The sequence below is a fragment of the Melospiza melodia genome, chromosome Z (genome assembly GCF_035770615.1).
Source record: "Melospiza melodia melodia isolate bMelMel2 chromosome Z, bMelMel2.pri, whole genome shotgun sequence".
NCBI classification, from domain to species: Eukaryota; Metazoa; Chordata; class Aves; order Passeriformes; family Passerellidae; genus Melospiza; species Melospiza melodia.
Genome location: NC_086226.1, coordinates 56,109,251 through 56,132,789, shown reverse-complemented (window position 1 = coordinate 56,132,789; position 23,539 = coordinate 56,109,251). Strand labels below are relative to the sequence as shown.

Below are 23,539 nucleotides of genomic sequence, written 5' to 3'. Positions count from 1 at the left end.
TATTCCAAAATAATTTACTGATTACTGTGCCCCTTTTGCTACTTCGTCATGATGGGATTATTAGTTTAACTTCTGAATATTGCAGATAAAGTTACCAACCTTATGAGATGTAAACAGACACTCCCTACACCCCATTCTTGTGTGCACACAAAAAAGGTGGTAGAAGTCCTCTCTTTGTATATTCGCTCTTGTTTTGAAGCCAGTGTTCAGTGCTGCCTGATGTGGAGTTAAAATCTTTTTTTCAGGATTGTGAAATGGCTCAGGACACTACAATGCCCAAACTGAACTTTGAGTATTGGTTGGATAAAGCTGTTGAGTGGGGTCAAGCCACTACTTTGGAATCACAGAAGGATGTGTGCCTTCACTTGCCCCAGCTCCAGGAATTTCTACATCAGCTTTATGAAACAATAAAACATTTGGTAAGTGGCTTTAGAAGGAAGAGTGACCTGTTTTGAAGAGGTCCTCCAAAACAATCTGCACCGTGTTTTGACAAAACCAGAAGGTAACAGTAGCAAAAAGGTTTATCTTGTTGACCTAAGGTAATACTGGATCAGGGTGGCAAACTGGGGAAATAGTCACAGGTAATGCAAACAGGAGTGTGCTTCTTGTTTCCCTGATTTATTGTGAAAGAGGCTTTTTCTGCTTGATCAGTTGATGTCACGTGAAGTTTCCCAGCCAACGCTCTAGCCTCTTAAAAAAACTCTTTAAGTAAAGAAGAATGTGATTTTGGTTGTCAGGTCATAAATTGGATGATTTAAAGGCCTTAACATGCAAAACTGTGACTGATCCTTTAAATCTTACGGGGTCTGCTGACATGTTAACCCCTGTGTTTGTTATGGCACACAGAGTGAATTCTAGCAGTATGGTCAGATCACTGGCATAAGCTGCTGCCTGTTCTGTTTATTGATTTAATTATTGTCTGCACTCTTGAGTAAAAGTAGTTGTTCATGTTTAGTTGCTAGTATGTTTTTCTGAGCATCACTTTTTCAGTGTATATATTCAGTATAATTAGCCCTAGAAGTACTGCATTATGGCATAAGGCTTGCTTCTTCTGGAAGTTATTTTTTAAAAATATTCTTATCTATAGACTGCAGAGTGAGGTTTGTTTCTGAACTGACTTTAAATGTTAAATTTTAAGTAAAAGGTTTTGGGGGAGTGGAGTTTCTTACCATATTTGCATTTCTTTTTCCTTAAGGGGGAAAAAGAATGTTGCTACTTCACGTAATCTGAGACATGGCCTGAAATGGACTTTGTGAATATGGCCCTAGAAAGTCTTGGTATAGCCCCAAACATGAGACAATGTAAGGAATTTATTGTAATAGCAGGAGATGCTCATCATCCTTGCTACTTGTATGTTATCTCAGTGCAGCACTATTTTTCAATGCCTTCATTTATTAGATAGTAAAGCTACAAAAATGGAAAAATAAGACTGACTACACAGGAATTGTATATAAACTACTTTGTCTATTACTTTTACAGTGAAACGTCTTTCTATTTGGTTAGAAGTTAAATGTCAGTTTGTTACTGGCTAATTATTAAAGAAGTTAACTTAAAGAAAGCAAACAAAAGTAACGAAGTAAGTTTATGCCACAGTAGATACTAATCTCTTCAGAAACTGTGAGACAGTGTATTATAACAATGACGACCAACAAAAATGTGCGTTAATTAGGCTTTTAATACAATGACATTGTATACTTGCTGGTTACTAATACTGATCTGCTGGGTATGAGGCAAATGAACAATTTTCTAACATAGTTAAGTATTAGGTAAGAAAATTACCTAAGTTTTAACTTACTTGAATGATGATATTATGGAAAATCTACATACCTGCATGTGTTTTGCTTTCAGAGCATTTCACAGTATAATAATTTGGATTGTAATTTGCAGCAGTGAGTATCATTAACAGTTCTCTTAACCTACTTTTGATGTGCAGTATATTTACTGTCTTTTTGTTTGTGTTTTAGCAGGTTCCCACTGTAGCAATCCAGCAGTTCCCTTTAATTGGACAGCTTCTAGGAAGGCTCTGTTGGAATCCTTTTGTTATAGGATATGGTAAGAATGTGTTGAGATATTTCTGCAGCAATTCCATAACTTTATTTTGTAGAAATTAGGAAAATATGAGTTGTTATATACTATGATTTTTTTTCCAAAAAAAACACAGCATTCTTTTTTACTGAAGTGAACTTTTGAGATGAAAAGGCTATCCATGGTGCTTTAAATATATGGGCTTCAGAAATGTTAAATTCACTTTTGGATCTAATTAATTTCATGGAATCTTGGCTTGGGACCAGTAAGTTTTAAACCCAGTGAGTGTTTATGTGCATCACAATTTCCATTCTCATTTTTTGTTGTATCGATTACATTTTGTTGGAGTCTCAAAATGTACAAAATCTAGTGCTTCAAATTCTTTCAATGGACGTTTCCTTCCATGTGTATCAGAATATACATGTATGCTAAGACAGAAGAAATAACTTATCTGATATGTGTGTTTTGTAATTAGTCTGTATTATGATTGTCTTCGTTTTCATTAAATCCTTAGGATGTATTTTCCCCGTCTCTCTGTCCTTAACTAGTGACAATGCACATTTAATTAAAACAGTAAAGTAGTAACATAGGAAAAAGGCATATGGAAAAACAAAATGCTCTTACTGGTGGTGAATATGTGTGTGGTTGAGAATATAGAAGAGAAAATAAATTTGGCATAGGAAAACTGTTTGGAGGGAGGAGGCACTCCTTGTGCTATGTCATCAACAGTTCTGATGAATTTTTCAGGAACTGAGATGTTAAATTTTTGATCAATTACTTGGGATCTCATTTAAGCAGAGAAGTGATTCTGAGCTTTCCTGTGAGTCCCTTAAAATAACTTTTTGTCAGTCTTTTGTTCTTATTACAACTACAGATTAAAAAAAAGGGAAAGAAAAGAAAAATTAAATAACATTATGTGTCTTCTGCTTTATGCTTCTTTTTGGGGAAATAGAGAAAAGGGCAATTTTTTTTCAGCTAGCAGGGTTTTTTAAGTCAAGCACAGCATACATCTTCTGTTTTGGCTTTGTTTTCTAGACAGCTCCAAGCACAGGCAAAATTAACTTGTCTGTAAAACACATCGTAGATGTGTGTAATGTCAGCATTGCACCTCTGAAAGCAAAATTTGGGAAGGAAACATAGGTTTAGACATAGACCACTTCTGCAGAGCAACAAATGTGTGCTTTTTGTAAAGCCTTTTCATACTAAAAGATTTATTTTTACTATGGAGAGGTTTCACTTCTAATCATAGGTTTTGAGTGTGTTGGTAACCATTAATGTTGACATGCTTTGCTTCTAAGTTTTTGTTTGGAATATGCAAGTCTTCAGACAGTAAGCTTTTCTGAGCTGACAGTATATTGTGTTATAGAAAGTAGCTTGACTTATATTTCTCCTCAGAGTTGAAAGCCATCTCTGTCTACTTTTGGCTCCTTTTCACAAAAATCCCAGCAGTACATTCTTGGTTTCCTCTACTTCTTTCCTCTTTTTTGTGTTCCTTCAGCATTTTCTGAAGCTGCAATTTGCACTTCTTCTGCAATTTGGTTATTACCTCTGAAGTTTGCTTGACAATGAAGTCTTGCTACAGTTTGGTTGTTTTTGTCTCCAAGTGGCAAGCAAAACAGAGAGCTTTACTTGCTGAAAATGGAATCCTGCCCTTTAATGCCTAAAGATTTTCTGACATCAATAGACCTGAAGATGTCCGCTTATACATTCCCACCACTTCCTCTTCTTAGGGTCACCTGAGCACTCTTTGGATTGGTGGCATTTTAGATTCAGCAGTTTTTCATTTTGTTTGGCACTGGTTCTGAAGATACTCTTTAAGATAGTGCCGGCTATAGCAGATGCTGACTCTCAAGTGGGTTTCATATAATTTCTCATTTGGATAAATAGCTCATTCAGGCATGTGTCGAGATCAGGCCACCCTCACAGAAGAAGGAACTAATTTGGTTCAATTCAGTCTTTCATACTAAAAAATGGAGCAGGAAAAACATTATACTTTTGCATCATGTCCAAACCACAATGCCTATCGCCTTAGATGAATGTCTGTTGGTGCTGGAGGCTGACATGGCTGGCCACTCAGTGCAGGAAGCATAGTCTCTGAGGGAAAATAATCTCCTCATAAACACTCCTGAGGAGGAGGTGACCAAGTTAGCCTTATTTAGGATGCTAATGTGAGGGGAGCACGACTGAAGAAAGTCTCATGACTGTACTTGCGGTCCTGAACCACAAGGGATACAAGAGGAATTCAGTTTTGGTTAGGAATTCCAGTGGTGGTGTTTTTTTCTGTTTGGGGTTTTTTTGTATGTTTTTTTTTTAATTATTTTTTTGGGTTTTTTTTTTTTTTGCCGGGGGGGGAGGGGGTGTGTTTGTTATTTTTGTTTGTTTGCTCGGTTTTGGTTGTTTTTCTTGTGGGCTGTGTGATTATCTTCTCAGTAGAACCCTTCTGGTTTGAGTTTTATGCTGAAATGCCTCGAATCCCAAACTAATACTATAAAAGCTGGGAGGTTTCTTGGTGGCTCTCTATGTCAGTAAATGTGTGTGAGCAGGCAAGCTTGGGAATGGACTAATTTCAACAGAAAGTTCAGTTTTAGCTAATCCACATTTTGTGATATGTTTCAATAAAATTTTACAACAAACTCTAAAAATAATATTTCTGGATGTAAGATTAGGGTTTTCTTTTTTCTGTCTGGCCGCAGGGTATTTATAAACTCAATGTGCTTGGGATGATTGAGACTACCTTGTGTTATGAGAAAAACATACCTTTTGGTTCTTTGTCTGGTATTTTAATAGTTTCTTTTCGTTGTGAGATTGGTGAGAAAGAAGTACAAAATTATCATAAAGGTTTGGACTTTTGACTGGTTGTTTGGTTGGAGGTGTTTCAGATCTTCTGTTTGTTTGTTTGTTTATTTCTTTGGGCTTCTTTTCCCTTTTTTGGTTGGTGTTTTGCTTTTCTTTTATTCTTTTTTTTTCCCAAAGCAGCTTGCAAGCAGTCTAAAATTTCCTACAGAAATTTTTTCTTCTCTTTGTTGGAATACAACATTAACCTCCTTAAAGGAGTCTTGTAGATAGGTGGTAGATAACCTTTTTTGAGCTGGTGTATCCAGCTTTGAGTTTTTAATTTTATTTCTGTGGATGTATTAATTGGTTGTTTGGGTATTAGTCAACCTTTCATGCCATAGTAAGATCAAATGCCTTTGTTTGTATCCTGATAATGCTTTTCAGTGTTCATCATGATGATGGGTTTTCCATTGAGATCACAGTTGCTAGAAAACTGGGAGGAAAAAATCCACCACTAGGTTTTCGATGGCTCTGTGTTTGGTCTTTTGATAGGATTATATTTTGCAGCTGCTGTAATTATTTTAAGATCTGGGCTGATCTTCCCATCTTTCATCCCCTGTTCCAGGGCAGCTGCGAAAACAGTGAACCAAGAGTTTCCCTCAGAGTGTGTCATGGGGTATATCAGCAAGACGATGGGCTCTTTTTTTCACAGATCTATGGGAGGCTACCTCAGTTTTGGTCAAAAAGTAATTTTTTGAACTAGGAAAATCTGAAATTGTACCAGTTCCTTATTTTTTTGGAAACTTTTGACTTATCTATGAGACCAGCATAGGTTGGTTTCACTGGGGATGAAGTTTGAATCTATCTGTGTTAATCTGTGTAAATTTATTATGCTAGAAAAGTGTACCAGCTCAGTTTATCTAGGCTTTGTTTTCATCATTTTAGCTTTCATCATACTGATTGGCATTTTGCATATTGGAGCAATACATGCAAAGTATTTTATAGTATGCAGCAAGTCATCACATGTAACAAAAAATCTTCTCATCCAGAAATCTATTCAAGCAGTTACATGTATTTTCTTCACATCTTTTCTTAATTTTTTAAGTTAAAAGAAAACCAAAATTTAAATAAAATTACTTAGTGACATATTGTAGACATATACTATAAACTGTATGAGTCAAAAGAAGAAATACTTGAACTATGTATATGTTGTTTGAGATAAGAGGTCTGGAGTTGAGGTCTTCTTCCCTTTTTCTGTGTAATTTATATAATTGAAGGGTATGTCAAAAGCCAGATTTCACAATCAGGCAATATTTAGTATTAGTAATTAATAAGGTTTAAAATCTTTATTTTCCAAGAAGGAATTTGCTGTGATTTAGTCATTTAAGTAAATGAACCACTCATTATTTTTTCCTCACAGATAATGTCATAGTAGAGTTTAGATGAAGGTGCTTTTGAAGAAGATAGTTGTGTGTTGGTGCTGATGTCTGAATGCCAGTTGGGTATAATTGGGATTTAAGAACTTCTGCTGAGCAGTATGCAAGATGCATCCTTTAACTGCAGAATTACAAAACACAGGAAATTATCAGCCTTGTAAAAATCCATATTGAAACAAGTCCCCAAACACACAAAGGCAGAGTACTCCGAACTGTGGTGGGTTAAAAGTGTATGCTTGGGAAACCATTTCTATTGCAGAGATGTTAGTCAGTGGGAGGTAATGTCAGTAATGGCCTCCAGGTTTGTTGGACATTTATTGAGGAATACTGGTTTAAATCAGTGTTAACGTCTTTGGTCACCTGGTGAAAATACAGGCATTACTTAATGGACCTTTTATTTTTTCCTCAGGCTTTCTCAACAAAACACTTCTAAATAATACTGTTTATTACATCCTGGATAACAAATACACAGAAAACAAAAGAATTTACTTGTTCAGCTTGATAATCAAATTGTTTCATAACATAATGTCTAAAACTGATAGTATCACTTATTTGTATTATTTTTAACAAGAAGCTTATTGCTTACTAAGTGAACATTATATCTGAACTACATCTGGTTTTCAGAATTTTCATTTCAATCACACACAATTTTGTTCTGGCATTAAATCCACTGTAGAACATCTTAGTATGTGCCAAAGAATATTAGGGAAAAGCCACCAAAGCCTATTGAAAACAAAGTTGTGGGAAATAATCATGAGCTGAATGTCTCTTCCGCTGCTTACTTCAGATAATCAGCTCCTCTATAATATCTGTTCATCTGAGCAGTGAGAGTTGTGCTCGTTTTGTAGTAGATTCTTAAAGAAGAAAGCTAATTTCAAACAGTGGCTTAGAATTAAGTAAAACCCAATCTGGTCCTTAACAGAAAATTGGAATAGGATTTTTTTTGCATTATCATTTAGCTATTCTGCTATTGGCAGAAATGTGATATTCCTGAGGCATGGAGACTCTTTCTCTATTTTTACAGAGAACTTGGTAATTTATATTCTAGTTGTGAATGATTTCATACTTCACAAACTTTAGTTTTTTGTAACTTAGCATGCTTGAGTTGTACAAGCTTTAGATACAATGTAATAAACATTTTTACTACTCTAGACTATTGTCTCTTATTAATGATATTATTTACTGTGTTGAAAGTTCCTTGAAGGTAGCTTCAGGTATTATTTACGTGAGTGAATTACTAGGTCCTGCAAATTTCTTAAGATCATCTAACTGTTGTATAGATTCTGAACACTTTGGTACCATTTAAACTGCTGTTGAAGGAAATGATTACACAAGAAGTATATAGTGATTAAAGTTAAGTGTGTGGTATGAATCTGGTAGAATAGAAGCAGCATGAGTTGAGGCTGATATTTAGGGCCTCAATTCTGTGGATGAATAGGGATTGTTGTGTGTAATTCTGTCTGTGTTTTGTTTGGGTTTTTCTTTTCCCTCTAAGTGTATCTTTATTTGCTTTTTTCCCTGCAGATGAAAGCCAGAAGACTCTGATGTGGTGCTTATGCTGTCTGTACAGCAGCGAACCACAGAATGCTGTGGAACTGAAGGCCAACGGCTGGATACGGGTAAGTGAATGGATCCTTCCCTGGGCTGCTTTGAATTAAATTGATGATTTAAAGGTTCTACATCTATAGCATAGATACACTGTCATTCTGTCATTCAAGAAACTGCTCCAAACACAATTTGCATACATATTGTGTTGAAGAATATATGATTCTAATTATAACAGAGTCAGTGTTAGTCTCATTTTAAATCTTAAAAGGATGAGGTATTTTACGTTTGATAGTTTTGGTGTTCTTCCTAGATTCACCAGGTCTAGTATCCTTGAATAAGGAGCAGAAAGGGAAGCAAGTGTTGCTATTAAAAATAAAGAAGCTTTCAATTAGGATAAAATACATAACCTGGAAAAATGTCATGGTTTGTTTAGAAAGCAACTTATATTTGTTCCGTAATTTTTATTCTTTTTGGGTTTTGTTTAATCTCCTGCCTATGAAGAATTTAATTGTATCTGAACTTTTTTCAAAGACAGTCAGAGAGGGAGGAGGCAGCGCTTGTGTGTGGATTTGTATTTAGTGACTTAATGAATAATGAATATCTAACTTTAGTCCCAAAATTAGAGTTTTGCATGGCATATCTGTTCAAATTTTTCATATTTCCACACTGAATTAACAAAGCACATCAGCATGTAAATACCTTGCAGCATATTGATGCTTAATACTTTACATGGCTGACTAATTTGAGGGTGCAGTTCTGTTGTGTCCTTTGTTTTTCCATGGCTCCATGTAAAAATGTGGTAGAAAATATAAAGGGAATTTTTAAAAATCTTTTAGTCCTCGCAACTTATGAGAATGTAGCAGCCTAATCAATATTTATGTACAGCTCTGCTAAAGCTGAAGATAGATTACTAGATTTCTGTAGGTAGATAATTTCTTACTTACTAGTTCATTTTGTGTGTCATATTATCTAGGTATGCATGTAATACTAGGTTGTACAAATTATTATAAAATAATTGATGCACATTTGTGTTGTTAGTAAACAGCTATTGTTAATATAAAAGCAGTAGTCTTAGAAATATGTTCTCACAGTCTTTTAGGTGGCCTTGGGTACATACCTGTTTAGTGGGCTGTACCTCTTACCATGAAAATTTGAACAATTTAGTGCTGTGTAAAATCACCCTTATTTTTTTCCTGTCTTTAATGTTTTGCAGGAGGCTTTTACTGAGGTTAGTATACTTTTAATTCAAAGCGTGGCAATGCTTGAGTACCAAAGTAAAATGACACAAAAATCTCCTCTGCGTTTCCAAATGCAGTCTTGCTGATTCGTTGTACTCTTTTGTAATGAAATAGGAGGGGCACAGTGGTACGCAGTTAGTTGCTAAACAGAGCAAAATTTGTCCATTTTGCTTTTTAGTAGCATAGCATATACATATGCATTAATGATGCATGTTGATAATGCGCATTAGTGATGCTCAGTGGTGAGGGAGAGTTGTACCCAGTCTACTACAGACAGAAAAAAAAAAACTTCAATTGTTTTAATCTACAACGTCTCACTCATCTGATTCATGTAACTGAATTGATGCTGATATAGGAAAAAGTATCAGGTAAGCAGGAACAAACAGTTGGAGATGGATGTAGATGGGGCTGCTGGTTTTGTCTTGTATTGAAACTAACACATCAAGTATTTGATTCAAACTGCCCTGTAATATGCAGAAATTTTTCCACCTACTCTGTGTGTTTCAATCACCTGTAATAGCCACTGTGACTTGATGGGTCAAGAGTTAACCTAAAGGTTAGGGAAAGAGGGCATGGAGGAATTCAAAACACAAGCATATCTTACTCACTATTTTTATCATTCAGCACTTAGCTGGTTGTATAAGGTGAATGCAGCACCTCATGAGAATACAGCAGTTGGGATTAAAAGAAAGGGTATTATTAAATTGTTTTCTAGAGTTAGTAGAATTTCTTCTGACTTTTTTACTACCCAGTGGGTGTCATCACAAAACTTTTTGAAGAAAGTGGTTTTATTTCCCTTTCCTGATCATCACTGTCATTCTAGTCACCAGCAATTGTGGTATGATAAGGACTATCATGCTTGTTTTTACAGAAGAACCTGAACTAAATGTTTTGCTACTCTTGAGGGTTTTCTTTTGCCATCTGGGATAATGATTTATATTTTAAAAAACAAACAAAATCCAAAGCTGTATTTGATTAGAAAATGACATTATTTGGTCAAGTTATTGTTGAATCTTTTCTTTCCGTTGCTTTAATAGCTATGTACATTAACTGTGGCATTACACCTTGCTTTTTTTTTGTTGGTGGCAGGCGTGAGTTCCTGAGGGATACTGGGGCCATTCAGTGCATCTTTAGCTAAGATCATTGATAGCAGGGCTGATCTCAAGACTTTTGTTTTTAGCTATTAAATTGCATTTTCAAAGTTGCAAAAAATGTATTTAATGTTGAGTGTATTTAATGCTGGCTTACTTGTTAACTTTCCTGCCATTGTCATATAGAAGCTGTATTGTTATTAATGGCAAGAAGGGTAGTTACCCACTTGAAATATATTATTACTACATTTCTGAAACTAAGAGTGTGCAGGTCGGTAAGTTCTTAAAAGAATAAAATATGAAAAGGAATTTAGTGATGTTTAAATAAAGTGTGTGATGTAGACCATTTTTAGGATTAGATGCTACTTAAAATGGTAGATATTTTTTGTTTTGTTTATGACTCTGAGCCTTAGTGTTGGAATCCACATTACACAGGTCTTTTGTAAAGCCAGGCACAGCACAGGAAGCCAAGATACATGCTGCCACAGATATCTCACTAATAAAAACGATCATGACCTGGTGAAACCAGTCTCTAGGAAAGTTACTTAGTTTCTCCAGCTGGCCTTCTTTGAGCAGAGATTTTTGGAGCTGTGAAGTATGTATGGTTTTAGGATAGACTTCTCTGTGATGTGGCTAGAACAGCTTCCTTTCACTGCACATTCCTCTTGAAATCACATTGATGCAAGTGAAAGCTTTTTTGAAGCAGGTTTCCTTTTTATTAACTTGGCCACACCTTCTTCTGTGCTCTCAGTCTCTGGAATTTATTTCCAATGTTGCTTTTCTTTTGCAAATCTGTATCTTATGCATGGCCATATCTATCCCCATCTTTCTTATAAGTCCCCTTTAAATACTGGTAGGCTGCAGTAAAATCTTAAGACTTTAACACAAGATTGTATTTGCTTCTTTGTCTGTTTTATGGGTAGAAGCTTATGTTGTAGGATATATATGTAATACATGGCTTACATGTATTTGCTAAAATATAGTATGCTGAATATGTCAGGCAAAGTTCGAAACTGGACACTGTTTTTTGTAGAACATAGTAATGACAATATTGTTGCCTACGATGATAGCTGTTTGCTAACTTAGAAACAGTGATGTATATTTTTATATACCAGTAGATGGCATTCTTCCTATTTACATACAGGTACGCATATACTAATTTTCTATTAATATATTCGCAGTTTTCTGTTTCACAGCATTCTAATAAATACACTTCCAAGGAAAACTGAATATTTATTATAATAGTAGTCTCAAATTTAGAAGCCAACTTCCCTGCTGCCCTTATTGTGTGGCATTGTTTCGACTCTTCATTTCTAATGTTGGTTGCCGTAATGAGAATTGTGTATTAAGATTCCTGACATTTTTGGCAACAGTTCAGGATCCTCACTAATAAGAAAATTAATTTCATTATCTTTGCTGTCTTCACAGTGCGTTCAGTTGAGCTGAGTTTTTAATTTTTCTGCCCATAATTTTTCCACAGATGTAGAAGAATTCTACCTGTGTTTTCACTTTTTTTGATAGTGACTGCTTATTGAAATTGGGGTTTTAGCACTTAGGGCTTTCTATCCAAGGATGTGTTATATTAAAGAGTATATGTGAACAGTTTACGTGTGAACACTTCAAGCCTTGGTTCTGAAGTACTTACAATGAAAAACTCACATTGCAAATAGCTTGAGTAAAAAGAAACAGCTATTCCTTTTCTCTCACTTCCTCCTTCTCTCACTGTTGTAAATTTACAAGTAGTATTCTGAACAGCACAGGTTTTTCTGTATTTCCACTCCTTTGTTTTTCCTATTGCATGGTTTCCTAGTAGCTCATTTGTATTATTTAAGGACAAACTAACCAATCTATTCTGAATATCTGTAGCATGTCTCTCATCATATTTCTTGGTTTGCTGCTCCCATGTTTTAATTAATTCTGTAACCTCTTTTTAAATTGCTGCTGTTTCACGAGTTTATTTCCCGTGGGTGTGAGACTTTCCCCGTGATGTGGGGAACAACAAACTGCTCATTCTTGTGTGTGTGGCCTCTGGTTAGGAGCCAGCATTCCGTGGTGCAGCAGCACGGGCGCGCTCGGAGCCGGGAGATGGCGATTGCTGCCCTGAGCGCTCGCGGCTGCGTGCCCGCGCATCCCTGCCCGCACAGGGCTCTGACGTGGGGCAGTGCTGCACCTAATGCAGTGTTACACTCTTGTGGCTTTCCCTGCAGGGGTTCCTGCATGTGTTTTGATAAAAGGGCAGTATCGTACGGTGGGTTGCTGATAATTTGTTAAACTTGCCGTAGAATGGCCTGGGTTGGAAAGGTCCCACTAGACCACGTTGCTCAGATCTCCATCCAGCTTGAAAACTTCCAGGGTTGGGACATTCACCGCTTGTCTGGTAAACCTGTACCAGTGCTTTACTTCTCTCGCAGTAAAAAATTTCCTCTAAATATCAAATCTAAGCCTACTCTCTTTTAGTTTAGATCCATTTCCTCTTGTCCTGTCACCAAATGCTCTCATAAAAAGTCTCTCCATCTTTCTTGTAGGCTCCCTTCAAGTGCTTATGTCACCCCAAAACCTTTTTTTCTCCAGGCTCACCCCAATTCTCTCAGCCTTTCCTCACAGGAGAGGTGCTCCATCCCTCTGATCATCTTGGTGTTCCTCCTCTGGACTCTCTCCAACAGGTCCATGTCCTTCCTGTGTTGGGGCCTGCAGGCTGGATGGAGTGTTCCAGGTGGGGTCTCACCAGAGCAGAGGGTGAAAATAAAAACTGGGAATTAGCTCTTGTACATATACATTATCTTCAGCTATTCTGTGAATTGAAAGCTTTCCTTTCTTAGTTAAAACTAAGAGCAGTCATTAAATAAGCATGTCTTACCAAAAGGAAACAAGAACATTTTCTATATTTCCTGCTGCTAATGGTTGCCTGTTCTGGAGGCTCTTCTGAACACACAAGAGATTCCAAATAATTACAGGCTACTAGTGATCCCTTTTGTCATATTGCATTATTTATGTTTGGAGTTTTTTTAGGTTATTCCTATAATTTATGATTGGTTAAAGCTTTGAAGCACTGGAACAATGTATTTTTAGAAATTTTATTGTTGTGCTATGCTATTATTAATGTTCTTAACATTCATGAAAATTTTTATCTAATTTTTCATGCCACATAGGCATCCTATGGAGAGAGTGGGAAATGCAGATTTTAATGTAATTTCTAAGTTAATAAGCCATGAGAATTGGGTCCAACAAACGCCAGTCTTAAAAACTTAAAGGCTGACTCACAGCCAATAGGTCATAGTGTAAATTAGAATTTAGAACAAGTGGTGAACTACATGTTAGCAGATATAGACCAAAGTTGTGATTGGTTGTATTCATCAAGCACCAATTGGACAATTAGAGCCAAAAGAAAATGAAAAAGGTTATGTCAGTCAAAGCTAAAACATGGAAAAACTGAAAACTGATTTTGTCAGGGCCACTTATCAAAGCAAATCTGACAGAGAGGGAGGAAGAAAGGTGCGCTGAAAGGGCTTAAAAAATATTCCAGTTCAGTTGAGTAGCACTCAAAGTGCAGGACAAACCTGAAGAGGCCCAGATATTCTGTGACTCTATCCTGAGGGCCACCTATTCTATAGAATAACTGGTGTATTTTTTGGGCAATATACAAAGACAACCCAACACCAATGAATGATTATTCATTTAAATATATAAGAAGAGAATATGTGATAATAACACAAAAATGGAAGTTTCTGGCTGGTGCCAGATATTAAGTTTTCTATAGCATCAGGCTTGCTTTTAGAAAAACAGTCCTAGTTCAGCCCTCACCATAGGGAAAGCTGCATATAAATAAGTGCATGTAGTCAGAAGCTCCAAGTAATTTCTGAAAGAAGCAGAATTCCTGAATTAAGTGAAACAAGCACAAAGGTTTTGCACAGGCATAACACACCTGTGGAGAAGAGTAGAGCAAGACAGATTGTACTAACAATATCATGCATATGGATGCACTGTATAAAAAGTCTTCTGAATATCCTTCATCAAGTGGCCTGAAAAATCCTTAAATGTACTCTTGTGCAAAACTCTTCGAGAAGCAATATCTGCAGATCTTGAAAGATTTTCAGAACATAATGGAATAAATAATTTATGAAGGTGAATCCTCATTTTTGGTGACCATCTCTGCAAATAAAAAACCCCAGAGATGGTATGACTGCAGTCATGTCAATTAAAAAGGGAAAATTCAGGTGTTTGTGTCGTGGACCTAACATAAACAAAAATAAGAAACCCTAGTCATCCACTGACCTCAGTTCATGCAGTAAGATGCTTGTGTGGTGGTTTTTTTTTTTTTTGTTTTGTTTTTTTTTGGGTTTTTTTTGTTTTTTTTGTGAAAATAGAGCTTCATCTTAAATAATAATAATCCAGTTGTGGCCAAAAGGTCGGTAAATAAATTCAGAAATGAAACATTTTTACACTTTTCAGCTCTTAATTATTGCATTTATGAAGGTAAATTCAGCCCCTCAACAGAATTGCCTTTGAAAAAAATTCAGTGAGGCAAAATGTAGGTGTAGGTCAACTCTTAATCCTTGTAACATCTGAGGGTATTCGATAGAGAGTCTAATTGAAAAGACTTATTAGTGGCACCTAGTGGGATTGAATATAGAGCAAGTCCAGTGACAGTCCCCAGGGCCAGCAGTGAGTGCCTGCTGCAGCCGGCGCACGGGGGCGAGGCAGGCGAGGTTTGGCTGTGAGCCATGGCCAGGCTCCAGGGCTCCAGGGCTCCAGGGCTCCAGGGCTCCAGGGCTCCAGGGCTCCAGGGTGTATGGCCAGCGGAGCTCCGGCAACGCCCACATGCCTTGAAAGTCTCCCTGCCCGTGGTGGATGGGTGGGCTGCATTTAGATCAATTCCCCTTCCAACCCAAACCATTCTGTGATGCTATGTAGGATGTACACATAATTGGAATTACAATATTCTCATCTTAGGTAAAGAATGTTTATTTGATTTTGGGGCCAATATACTTGCCGTCTTTCAAACTCATTACCTACTTTTTTTTTTTTTGTATGCACGCTTTGTCAGATTGTCAGGAGAACATTAGAAATTGTTAGGAAAGGACAAATGTTAAAAGTAATCCAAACATAATGTAAAGAGCTTTTCTCTTCTTTTCCTAAAAGGCATTGCTTAAATAATTAACTCTTTATAGAAGAAAGTCTTCAAGTTCACATTTTTCTAGAAGAAAGGAATTTCAGGTAGCATAAAGAAAATATCTAGTGCTCAAATTAGAGTGAACCTCAATATCTGTTCTTTAGTTTGCTTTTTTATGTTAGAGCCTAAATCACTTGTGAATTGTCATTCCACGGGGGATATGGGCCCCATGATCATCTGATGGAAGACGTATTAAAATAGTGTTGGATTTATAATAAAGGATGTCTCTATGAGATAAGAATACTACTTTAATGGCATATGTGGGTAATGTGTCTATTAAAAGGCTTATGAGTTGCTAGAGGACATACTGAGAAACATATATTTTCCTTCTTATCTAGACAACTTTGAAAGAAGGAGATTAAGAGCTGAACAGAGATATCTGAGTTAAAATATGAACATATTTCACCTGCTATTTATTACTGAGAAAGTTAAAGGAGAGAGAATCTGTGTCGCAGAGTATAGGTTTTAGCAGGGTTCTATTATAATAGAAAATTTTCAAACTTTTTCTGTTGTCATTTCTCCTCTCTAAAGGGAAAACAATTTGAGTAGTATTTGGACTAAGATTAATTGTTGTTTTGGGCTATTTCTTACCTTTTTGATAATATCACTGCAATATTTTACCATGATGAAACACAAAATAATCAGAAGAGAATGTCAGTGTAAGAGGATGGGAAGGCGTGTGGAGCAGGGGATCTGGTTTTCCCTGGCAGTTGTGGGGAGAGGGACGTCTGTGTTCCAGGAGGCATGCATCCAAGAGACAAATGGAAAATGTTAAGTCTCCTGGAGGCCAAAGTAGTTCAAAGTTACTTAATCACTTTCTGAGACTCAGTTTTGTGGTTTTACGGATCTTATGGCTTTTTGGTATGTTTGGAAAAGCGTTGTCATTCCTCCTCTAACCTGTGCAAATAATCATCAGGAGCTTTGATCACTGCAGAGATCATAGTGTGTTCCTTCAGATGAAAGACGTCTGATGGTGATTTAAGTATGTATCTTGTTTATACTTTTTCTATTAATTTTTTCTGTGTTTTTCACTGGTCCTTCAGGAATCTTTGTAGCAGTTTTCCTCAATCACTCTATATGGAATTTACCCTTGCCTTCCATCAACAGCTTGTATGTAAGAGGGTCTAAAGATATTTCCTCAAAGTGGTCTGGAGTGCTTGGAGACAAATGGGCTTTTACTCAGTCCTTGATTGTTTTCATTCAGCCTTGCTTGTGATATATCCTTTTTCCCTCTTTTGCTGGGTGGTGGCACACTGCTTAGTGCAATACCTCTTAGTTACAGCCAGTAGACAGTCTGTGCTTTTCACAGGAGCATTTGCAGCCAACTCCTGGTAAAATTGTTGAAATGAAACAGATACTGCCTGTACCATTTGTTAGAGAAGAATGCAATAACAGCTATGTGTTGTGCACAATAGTGTTGTACTGCTTGATTTTGTGTGATAAAACACACAAAAAAATCAAGAGAATGCATGTAGTATGAGTTTTGAACTCCTTTACCACTTAATGCAGAGATCAGAATTCAAAATAAAATTTCTGCTTAGAGAACTGCTACTTATTTTGGTGTTTAGGGCTTATTTTATTATTTTCAAAGTTGCTGTTGCTATTAAATATTCACTATTAAATATTCTTATAGAGGAAGGGAGCATTTATAATTACAGGGTCATCAGAAATATTCAGTGGATGTAATAACAAAGTGACAGATATATTCTGATATATTAGTATTTTCTAGATACATATCTAGAATTCACAGTTTTTGTGCTTCTAAGATCTAATGCAACATCTTAGCTCATTATGAAGATGTGGGGTGAATGGGTGGTGTATCACACTGTATCTTGAAGTAGTTAGGTTAAAGTAAGTATTTCAGTGGTAGATCTGCTTTCTCTGTGTCACTGGCTATCCTGTAAGGCAAAATGTTTTCATAAACTTTAAAGAGAGGTATTTAAAGTATCCAGTTTTCAGACCATTTGTGCGCATTAAAAATAACTTGCTATTCAGGTTCAATGGTTTTCTTGTTGGACAGTGCTTACACTGGGGTCTTGCCACAACAGATGCAATAGATTATAAGAAGACGGCTAGTATAATAGCTACAGCATGGAACAGACTGCTGGCAGATACAACAACGTAGCATTCTCTTTAATCATAGTACTTCCCATAGTGTGGGTGGCCACAGGCTGCAGACGTTTCAGTCAATCCCTTCTCCATGCAGCAGTGGTTGTAAAAAAGAGCTGAAGTAAACAGCATTCCACAGACCATTAAGGGGTTTTAATTTGGAAAAAATATAGCTTCCCTTCACCCCTCCTTTTCGCTGCTTGCTTCTGTCAGCTGTTACCTACCAAATCAGTTTTGCTTGAACTAAATAGTATATAATGTACTATCTATGGGCTCTTTAAAAATTTGTTGTGCTCACTTGCGGCTTTTGTTATTAAAATATATATTACTTTAAAACCTGAATGTTTTGTTGGTTTTTGCAGGAAGCAAAAACCTCTGGCCTTACATTAAATCTGTGTTATGTTAAATTTAAAAGCTTTTCATCTTTTTTTATCCTCCTGATTTTTTTTTTCCTTCAATGCCCAGTGTGGTTTTGCTGTTTCTGTAAGATGCTTTATTTTCTCCCTAGCCATTGGCACAATATCTTTTCTCCAACCATAATGAAGGGGAACTTTCTTGTGTTTTATAACCTTGTGGCCAGTTCACTCCATTGGAGGTTGATTTCCCCTCCTTGATGTTTGACATATAGTCATTTGGAATCTGAGTTGAATGGAATAGATTTAAGCAGCTAAACTTGGTGTCATGAAAATTGTTACATAGCATTTACAGGCCTTTTTTGGAATGTGTAAATCAGCTGCAGTTGAGGACAAATAATTTAATTTTATTTTTAAGTGCATGTGCATGAAGGGATATGTTTTGATAGATGACTTTTTACATTTTAATTAGCCATATGTGGAATCAAGTGTGTGAATGAGCTTGAAAGAAATGTCTTAAGTGTCAGTGAGTAACAGATAGTTCAAAGTGAATGTTCATTTGAATCAAAACAGAGGACAGAGGACTTATGTAAAACACAGACTTGTGTTTAAGATCTGACATAAATAATTAAAGCCTAATGACTTAATGAACTCTTAATGTGCTAAGAGACTTTTCAAATTATAAATTACTAGCTAAAATTGAATCTTAAGAATCAAGTTGGCTTGCTTTGCAATGTGTCCCAAGGGAGTAAAGAGCGATTCAGGCATTTTTCTCTCTCCTTTGTGTGATTAATTTGTGTCCCTGATACCAAGGACTTTATCCTGTTGAAGTGAGTGTACTTCCTAAGGTGTACACACCTTAGGAAACCCGCAACTCATAGCAGTATTTGCTTGAAATTTGACACATCTGCCTCTTAAACTTGCTAATGTACAGTTCTGTCAAAGTTTAAAGACCCCAAGGGTCTTAGGTATGGTTAAGTATGGGTGAGGAGAAATACTGCATTGGAAATGGGAATTGGCTGATGAATCAAAGATGAGTAATTGATACAGTGATAGTATATATTAAGAGATTTCTAATAGAATAGGTTCTAAAACAATTTATTTCATAAAGGATGGGAGAGTGATAAAAGAATTTAAACTTTTTCATGCAAGAAGAGACTGGGGCTGGATCTGTTTGCCATGGAAAATATTTTAGAATGAAGATTTCTTCATATACAGCACATAAACTATTTCTAATACTTATTATCTTGAAGTTTTACTGAGTTCACTGTCAGTATTTTCTTTTTTCTGTTGTTCTTTAACTTTTGTAAAGTTAGCCAGAGGGAGTTCTTGGTAATTTTGAACATTTTGAAGATTATACGTCTAGGTAGTTAGTTAATCTTCTCACTAGCTCTTTTGAGAATCAGTATTTTAAGCTGACTTGGACATTCTCTGGTCACCTATAGACAATTGAATTGGTAGGATGTAAGAGAATTTCCAATGTTTTCAAGTGTGCAAGCATTCCTGTAGTCTTCTGGTTGAAAATAGAATGGTATTATGAATGGGAAAAAACAGACCTCTCTTCTTCAAATATAATTCTTTAACAATGCCAAGCTAACATGATTATAAAGGATTTCTCAGCTTCTGGGTCGAAATAAACAAAGGCTAAGTATGTCAAAGAACAAAACGAGAAACCAAGGATTCTGCTTTCCTGCAAGGCTGCTTGAGCTTTAACAGCAAATGTCACAAATTGCTAGCCAGCTGACGTTTCTCAGAGCACTTTAGGTTTGCCAGGTGGGTCTAGTAAAGAGTAATGATTTGTTACTGCAACACAAAAAGAGGTCTCTATTTGAAGAAATTCTACTGGCATTAAATATTTTTGCTCAATTTAATATAACTTTGACCAGCAGTTTTTGTATCACTATTATAGGTGTTTTTTGTGCTTTTTTTGCTAAGAAGTTCAGTGGACAATTTTCTCCCCTTAAACATTTAACAGCATGAGACTTAGGAAGTCCAAGCCCAAAGGGATTAAAGTAATTTTTCCTGAATATCATTGTAAATTAGATGCAGTATTTGCAATGTGTACCCTATTGGAAGTATAAAAATGGGTACATACATTCATTGAAAAAAGCATAAATTTTAGATTGTAATTTTTCTAGAAATTATGTAACTCACAGATTTAAAGTAAAAGTGAAACAATCTTAAAATCCATCCACTCTTTTGAAATTTATTCATCCCTCTTTTCCACACCTTTTTTTGTGTGGATAAAAGGAATTCTTCAGTGGGAAGCTTGTATTTTGGCTTTTGAAAATTGTGGCGGGAAGAAGGAAATTAATTCTACATCACTGGCTGGTTAAACCAGAGAGCTTTAAAAAAAAAGAAAAAAAGATTTATGGTTTACTCTGGTAGAGCTATTGAATTTCCTTTTGTAACTTAGTGTAAATGTGTGTTTTATTTCAGCATCAAAAGTCTCCTCTTTTTTAATACAAAGAGTAATAGCACTTTCTAGGTGGGTGTTTCTTAAAGAGAAAGGAGAGAGTAAAGGAAAGGAGATTTGAAACTGCTTTTCCTGTCTGAGGCCAAGACTAGACTCAAAGCTTGCCAGCCCAGCAGTTCTTCAGCTTCTTTCTGATGATTTCTGAGGGTTTTGTTAGTGACTTGCAGATGGAGCTTAGGCTTTGGACCTCATCCATTAAAAAGTTTCATGGTCTTAGCTGCAGTAGTAGTGCAATGTGTTTTTACTGTACCAGTGTCACAGAAGGTAACTGAGGTTGAATTGGTGAGGGGAAAAAAGTGCAGCCTTCCCTTCCCCTCCCCATAATTTTCTTTTCCACATTTCATTTGGAAATTAGGATCATGTAACATTTTTCATCCATTTTAGGAAACAGAAGTAGAATACGAGACTAGTCTTTTTACTAAGCCTCATGTATCAGCAAGAGTAATACAATTCATAGCATACTTTAATTTCTAAAGAAAAAGCATATTTGTCTCAATAGGTTTTTGAAATTTTTTTCATTTAAGTTTTTCTAGTAGGTTTTCATGGTCCTTTAGTGTATTTTTGCCATACTTGTAAAATGTTTTTAAGGAGAAAAATGTAGTTATGACTGTTGAAAGAAAACTGAGGAAATTGGCTTAGTATCAGAGCACCTAAAGCAGTTTTACTGAAGACACTGACTGAAGGTGAGCCTGCTTAATTCTTCAGGGACAGAACAGGGTTAAGGGTAATCATCAGGTAGAGTGTGGAGAACTTCAGAGAATCTATGTTTTCATGTCTGGGAATATGTGAAACGTAATGAAGTCTGAGTATTAACTTTCTGAAAGAATAGTACTATTCCTGTAGGGGTTTTCTTTTGTTTTATTTTTAGCTCAAAAGTAGTTCAGTCTAGTCATTTATCTGTAGATTTTCTATAATTTGATCACATGCTTGAAGGACAAGAGCCTTGTTTTTCTATGATTGTTTAGCAGAATAATTTGTTTATGATCAACTAGTCTGTCATGGTTGTCAACAGAGATTTAGATGTAGGCAGATATCAGACTTATGTTTCAAGTGAAGAAGGACTAAAATGAGAAGATCCAGTAAATCCTAAACATAGCCATCAGTTTTATTTAGTGCGCTGGCACAGAATTTAGCTAATGAAAACCATCCTGTAGATGCATGTATCCATAAACTGTGCAGAAACAAAAAAACTCTCTGACAGTAAATGTCAGAAAGAAATGCGGGAAGCAAACCTCTCCTATCCTTGTACTTAGGCACTTTGACCCTAATTAACTAAATTACTGAAGAATATTCCAAGCTTCCCCAATGTTAATTGAAAGTGGTTTCTTTTTTGCAAAACCTCTGAGTGATTACTGGAATAGACTGAATTTGATGAAGTGAGAGGTTGTGTTCAGTAGCTAATAATTGAAATGTATGTGTATATGTGATTTAACATTTTGTCTTTTGAAACGTGTTTTAACCAGTTTTAATTTTAAAGGAGAGACTGAACTTTTTGGTTAGCTTATCAATGGTCTAGTTAAACATTTTTTTATGATTTTTACCATTTTTTTAGTGTAATATGCTTGTACATACTAATTGTTTTTCACAAATATATGCTGTGTAATTTCCCCTAATTGATGCACTGAGAATTTTATAAAATGTTGAGAAAACAGAATAATTTTGAATAAGATAGTACTTTAAAAGCTAGATGATGTTTAAATCTGTATTGGTGTTTGATACCTCATGGTGGGAAATGCAAGCACAGAAAGCTCCAAGCGTTCTCCAAGGTCTTAGGTCAAACACTGTATGCATTTCTATCTCTGAGCTTGTATGCTGGAGGCCTTGGGAGCTCTCTGCGAAGATAAGAAAGAGCTTGAAACTTTTTAAACAAACTATAGCAGTGCAAGAGTCGGAAAATGATTGTACTTCGATGCTTTGTTTAAAAGTTTCAAGCTCCTCCTTATCTTTCCCTTTCTCTGTAGTATCAGAAGCAGCTGAAGGTAACATAGCCTGCAGGCACAGTCTGGGTGGCAGGAGCAGGAGGGTTTTTCCTGAGCAGGCAGAGCCACAGCAGGCACAGCTGCAGTGAGCAGCAGAGCTGAGGGAGTTACCAAGGGTGCAGCTGGCCTGAACTGTTTGTTAAATACCTTGATAAGCACATGGCATACTGGGAGCAACCTAGCGACTGTAAAATCCAATAGCTTAACTCCCATAGTCGTATAGCTTAACTGCAACAGCATCCCAAAAACACATAGTAAAAGCAAATTCAAAATCTGCATTTTCAAAACTTTTCTCTACCCAACTTGAAAGATCTTTAAGTTCTTGGTTGGGTACAGCACAAGAGTTAGATCTTACCAGAGTACAAATATCTCTCTGTTCTGTGGACATCTCTTGTCCTGTTCCCCAGAGCTCGCCTGATGTCTGCAGGTGATCCAAGTCAGGCTCAGGCCAGGCTGGGTCCAGCAAGCACAGTAATCTGCTTCCTCTCAGCAGCTGGTGGGAGCTGGTAATCTGCTTCCTCCCAGCAGCCAATTGGAACTCGACTCTGACCCTCTTTTCAACTGGAACTTGCCTCTCACCCTCTTTTCAGGGCTTCTTTTAATGTTCCTCCAGGGCGGTCCCAAAGTGAGATGAAAGTCTTGTTTCTCACACGGTGGGTACCAGTTGTTGGGGATGCAGAAAGACAGGGTCAACTGATGAGGTGTTTGAAAGATGATTTATTGCAAAATCAGTCTCATGGAAGGGTGAGATGAAGGTTGTAACATCCATAGTTAACACATTAGAAGACTTGTATCCGAAGCCATTAATTCTTATTCTAGTTACCGTGTCTCTTATAAATTTCTTATCCAATCAGCTACTTCCACAAAGCTTGCTAGCACCTTCATAACCAATGGCTAATTGCTAAGTTTTGCACAAGTTGCCACAATGTGTCTTTTTCTATCCAATCATTGAACTCTATTGAAACTTAGTGCTGTATCTTCCACTTTTTATCAACTCTACAACAGGTTCTATTGTGAAACTCTAAAATCTTCTACTATTTTGCTTAATATATTTGTTCACTTATATGAGGCCTATATCTACTTGCTTAAAACATATTTGTGCTTAAACTACACATTTTTATTCTTATTTCATGTCTGTTTCACTATTCTATTCTAAAGCTCCAAGCCTTCTCCAAGGTCTTAGGTCAAACACCGTACCTATCTCTATCTCTGAGCTTGTATACGCGAGGCCTTGGGAGCTCCTCTCTGTGCTTGCATTTCCCACACCTTATATTCTTTTACATTTTGATTTTGGTTTGCGGAAAACTGTTTTTCTGTGTTCTCCTGGAGCAGGGGAGCA

General features: G+C 36.4%; 1 protein-coding gene across 2 annotated transcripts in view; it reads left to right on the top strand.

The window, feature by feature from the left end:
* Positions 1-254: 254 nt before the first annotated feature.
* Positions 255-23,539, top strand: part of FANCC (FA complementation group C) — a 62,630-nt gene continuing 39,345 nt past the window's right edge. Inside the window, exons 1-3 of one of the 2 annotated variants that reach the window (XM_063180392.1) lie at positions 255-419; positions 1,968-2,052; positions 7,761-7,855. In XM_063180392.1, coding sequence (XP_063036462.1) covers positions 255-419; positions 1,968-2,052; positions 7,761-7,855 — 345 coding nt within the window. Of the gene's footprint in view, positions 420-1,964; positions 2,053-7,760; positions 7,856-23,539 lie in introns of both variants that reach the window. The other variant, XM_063180391.1, reaches the window with a different exon arrangement.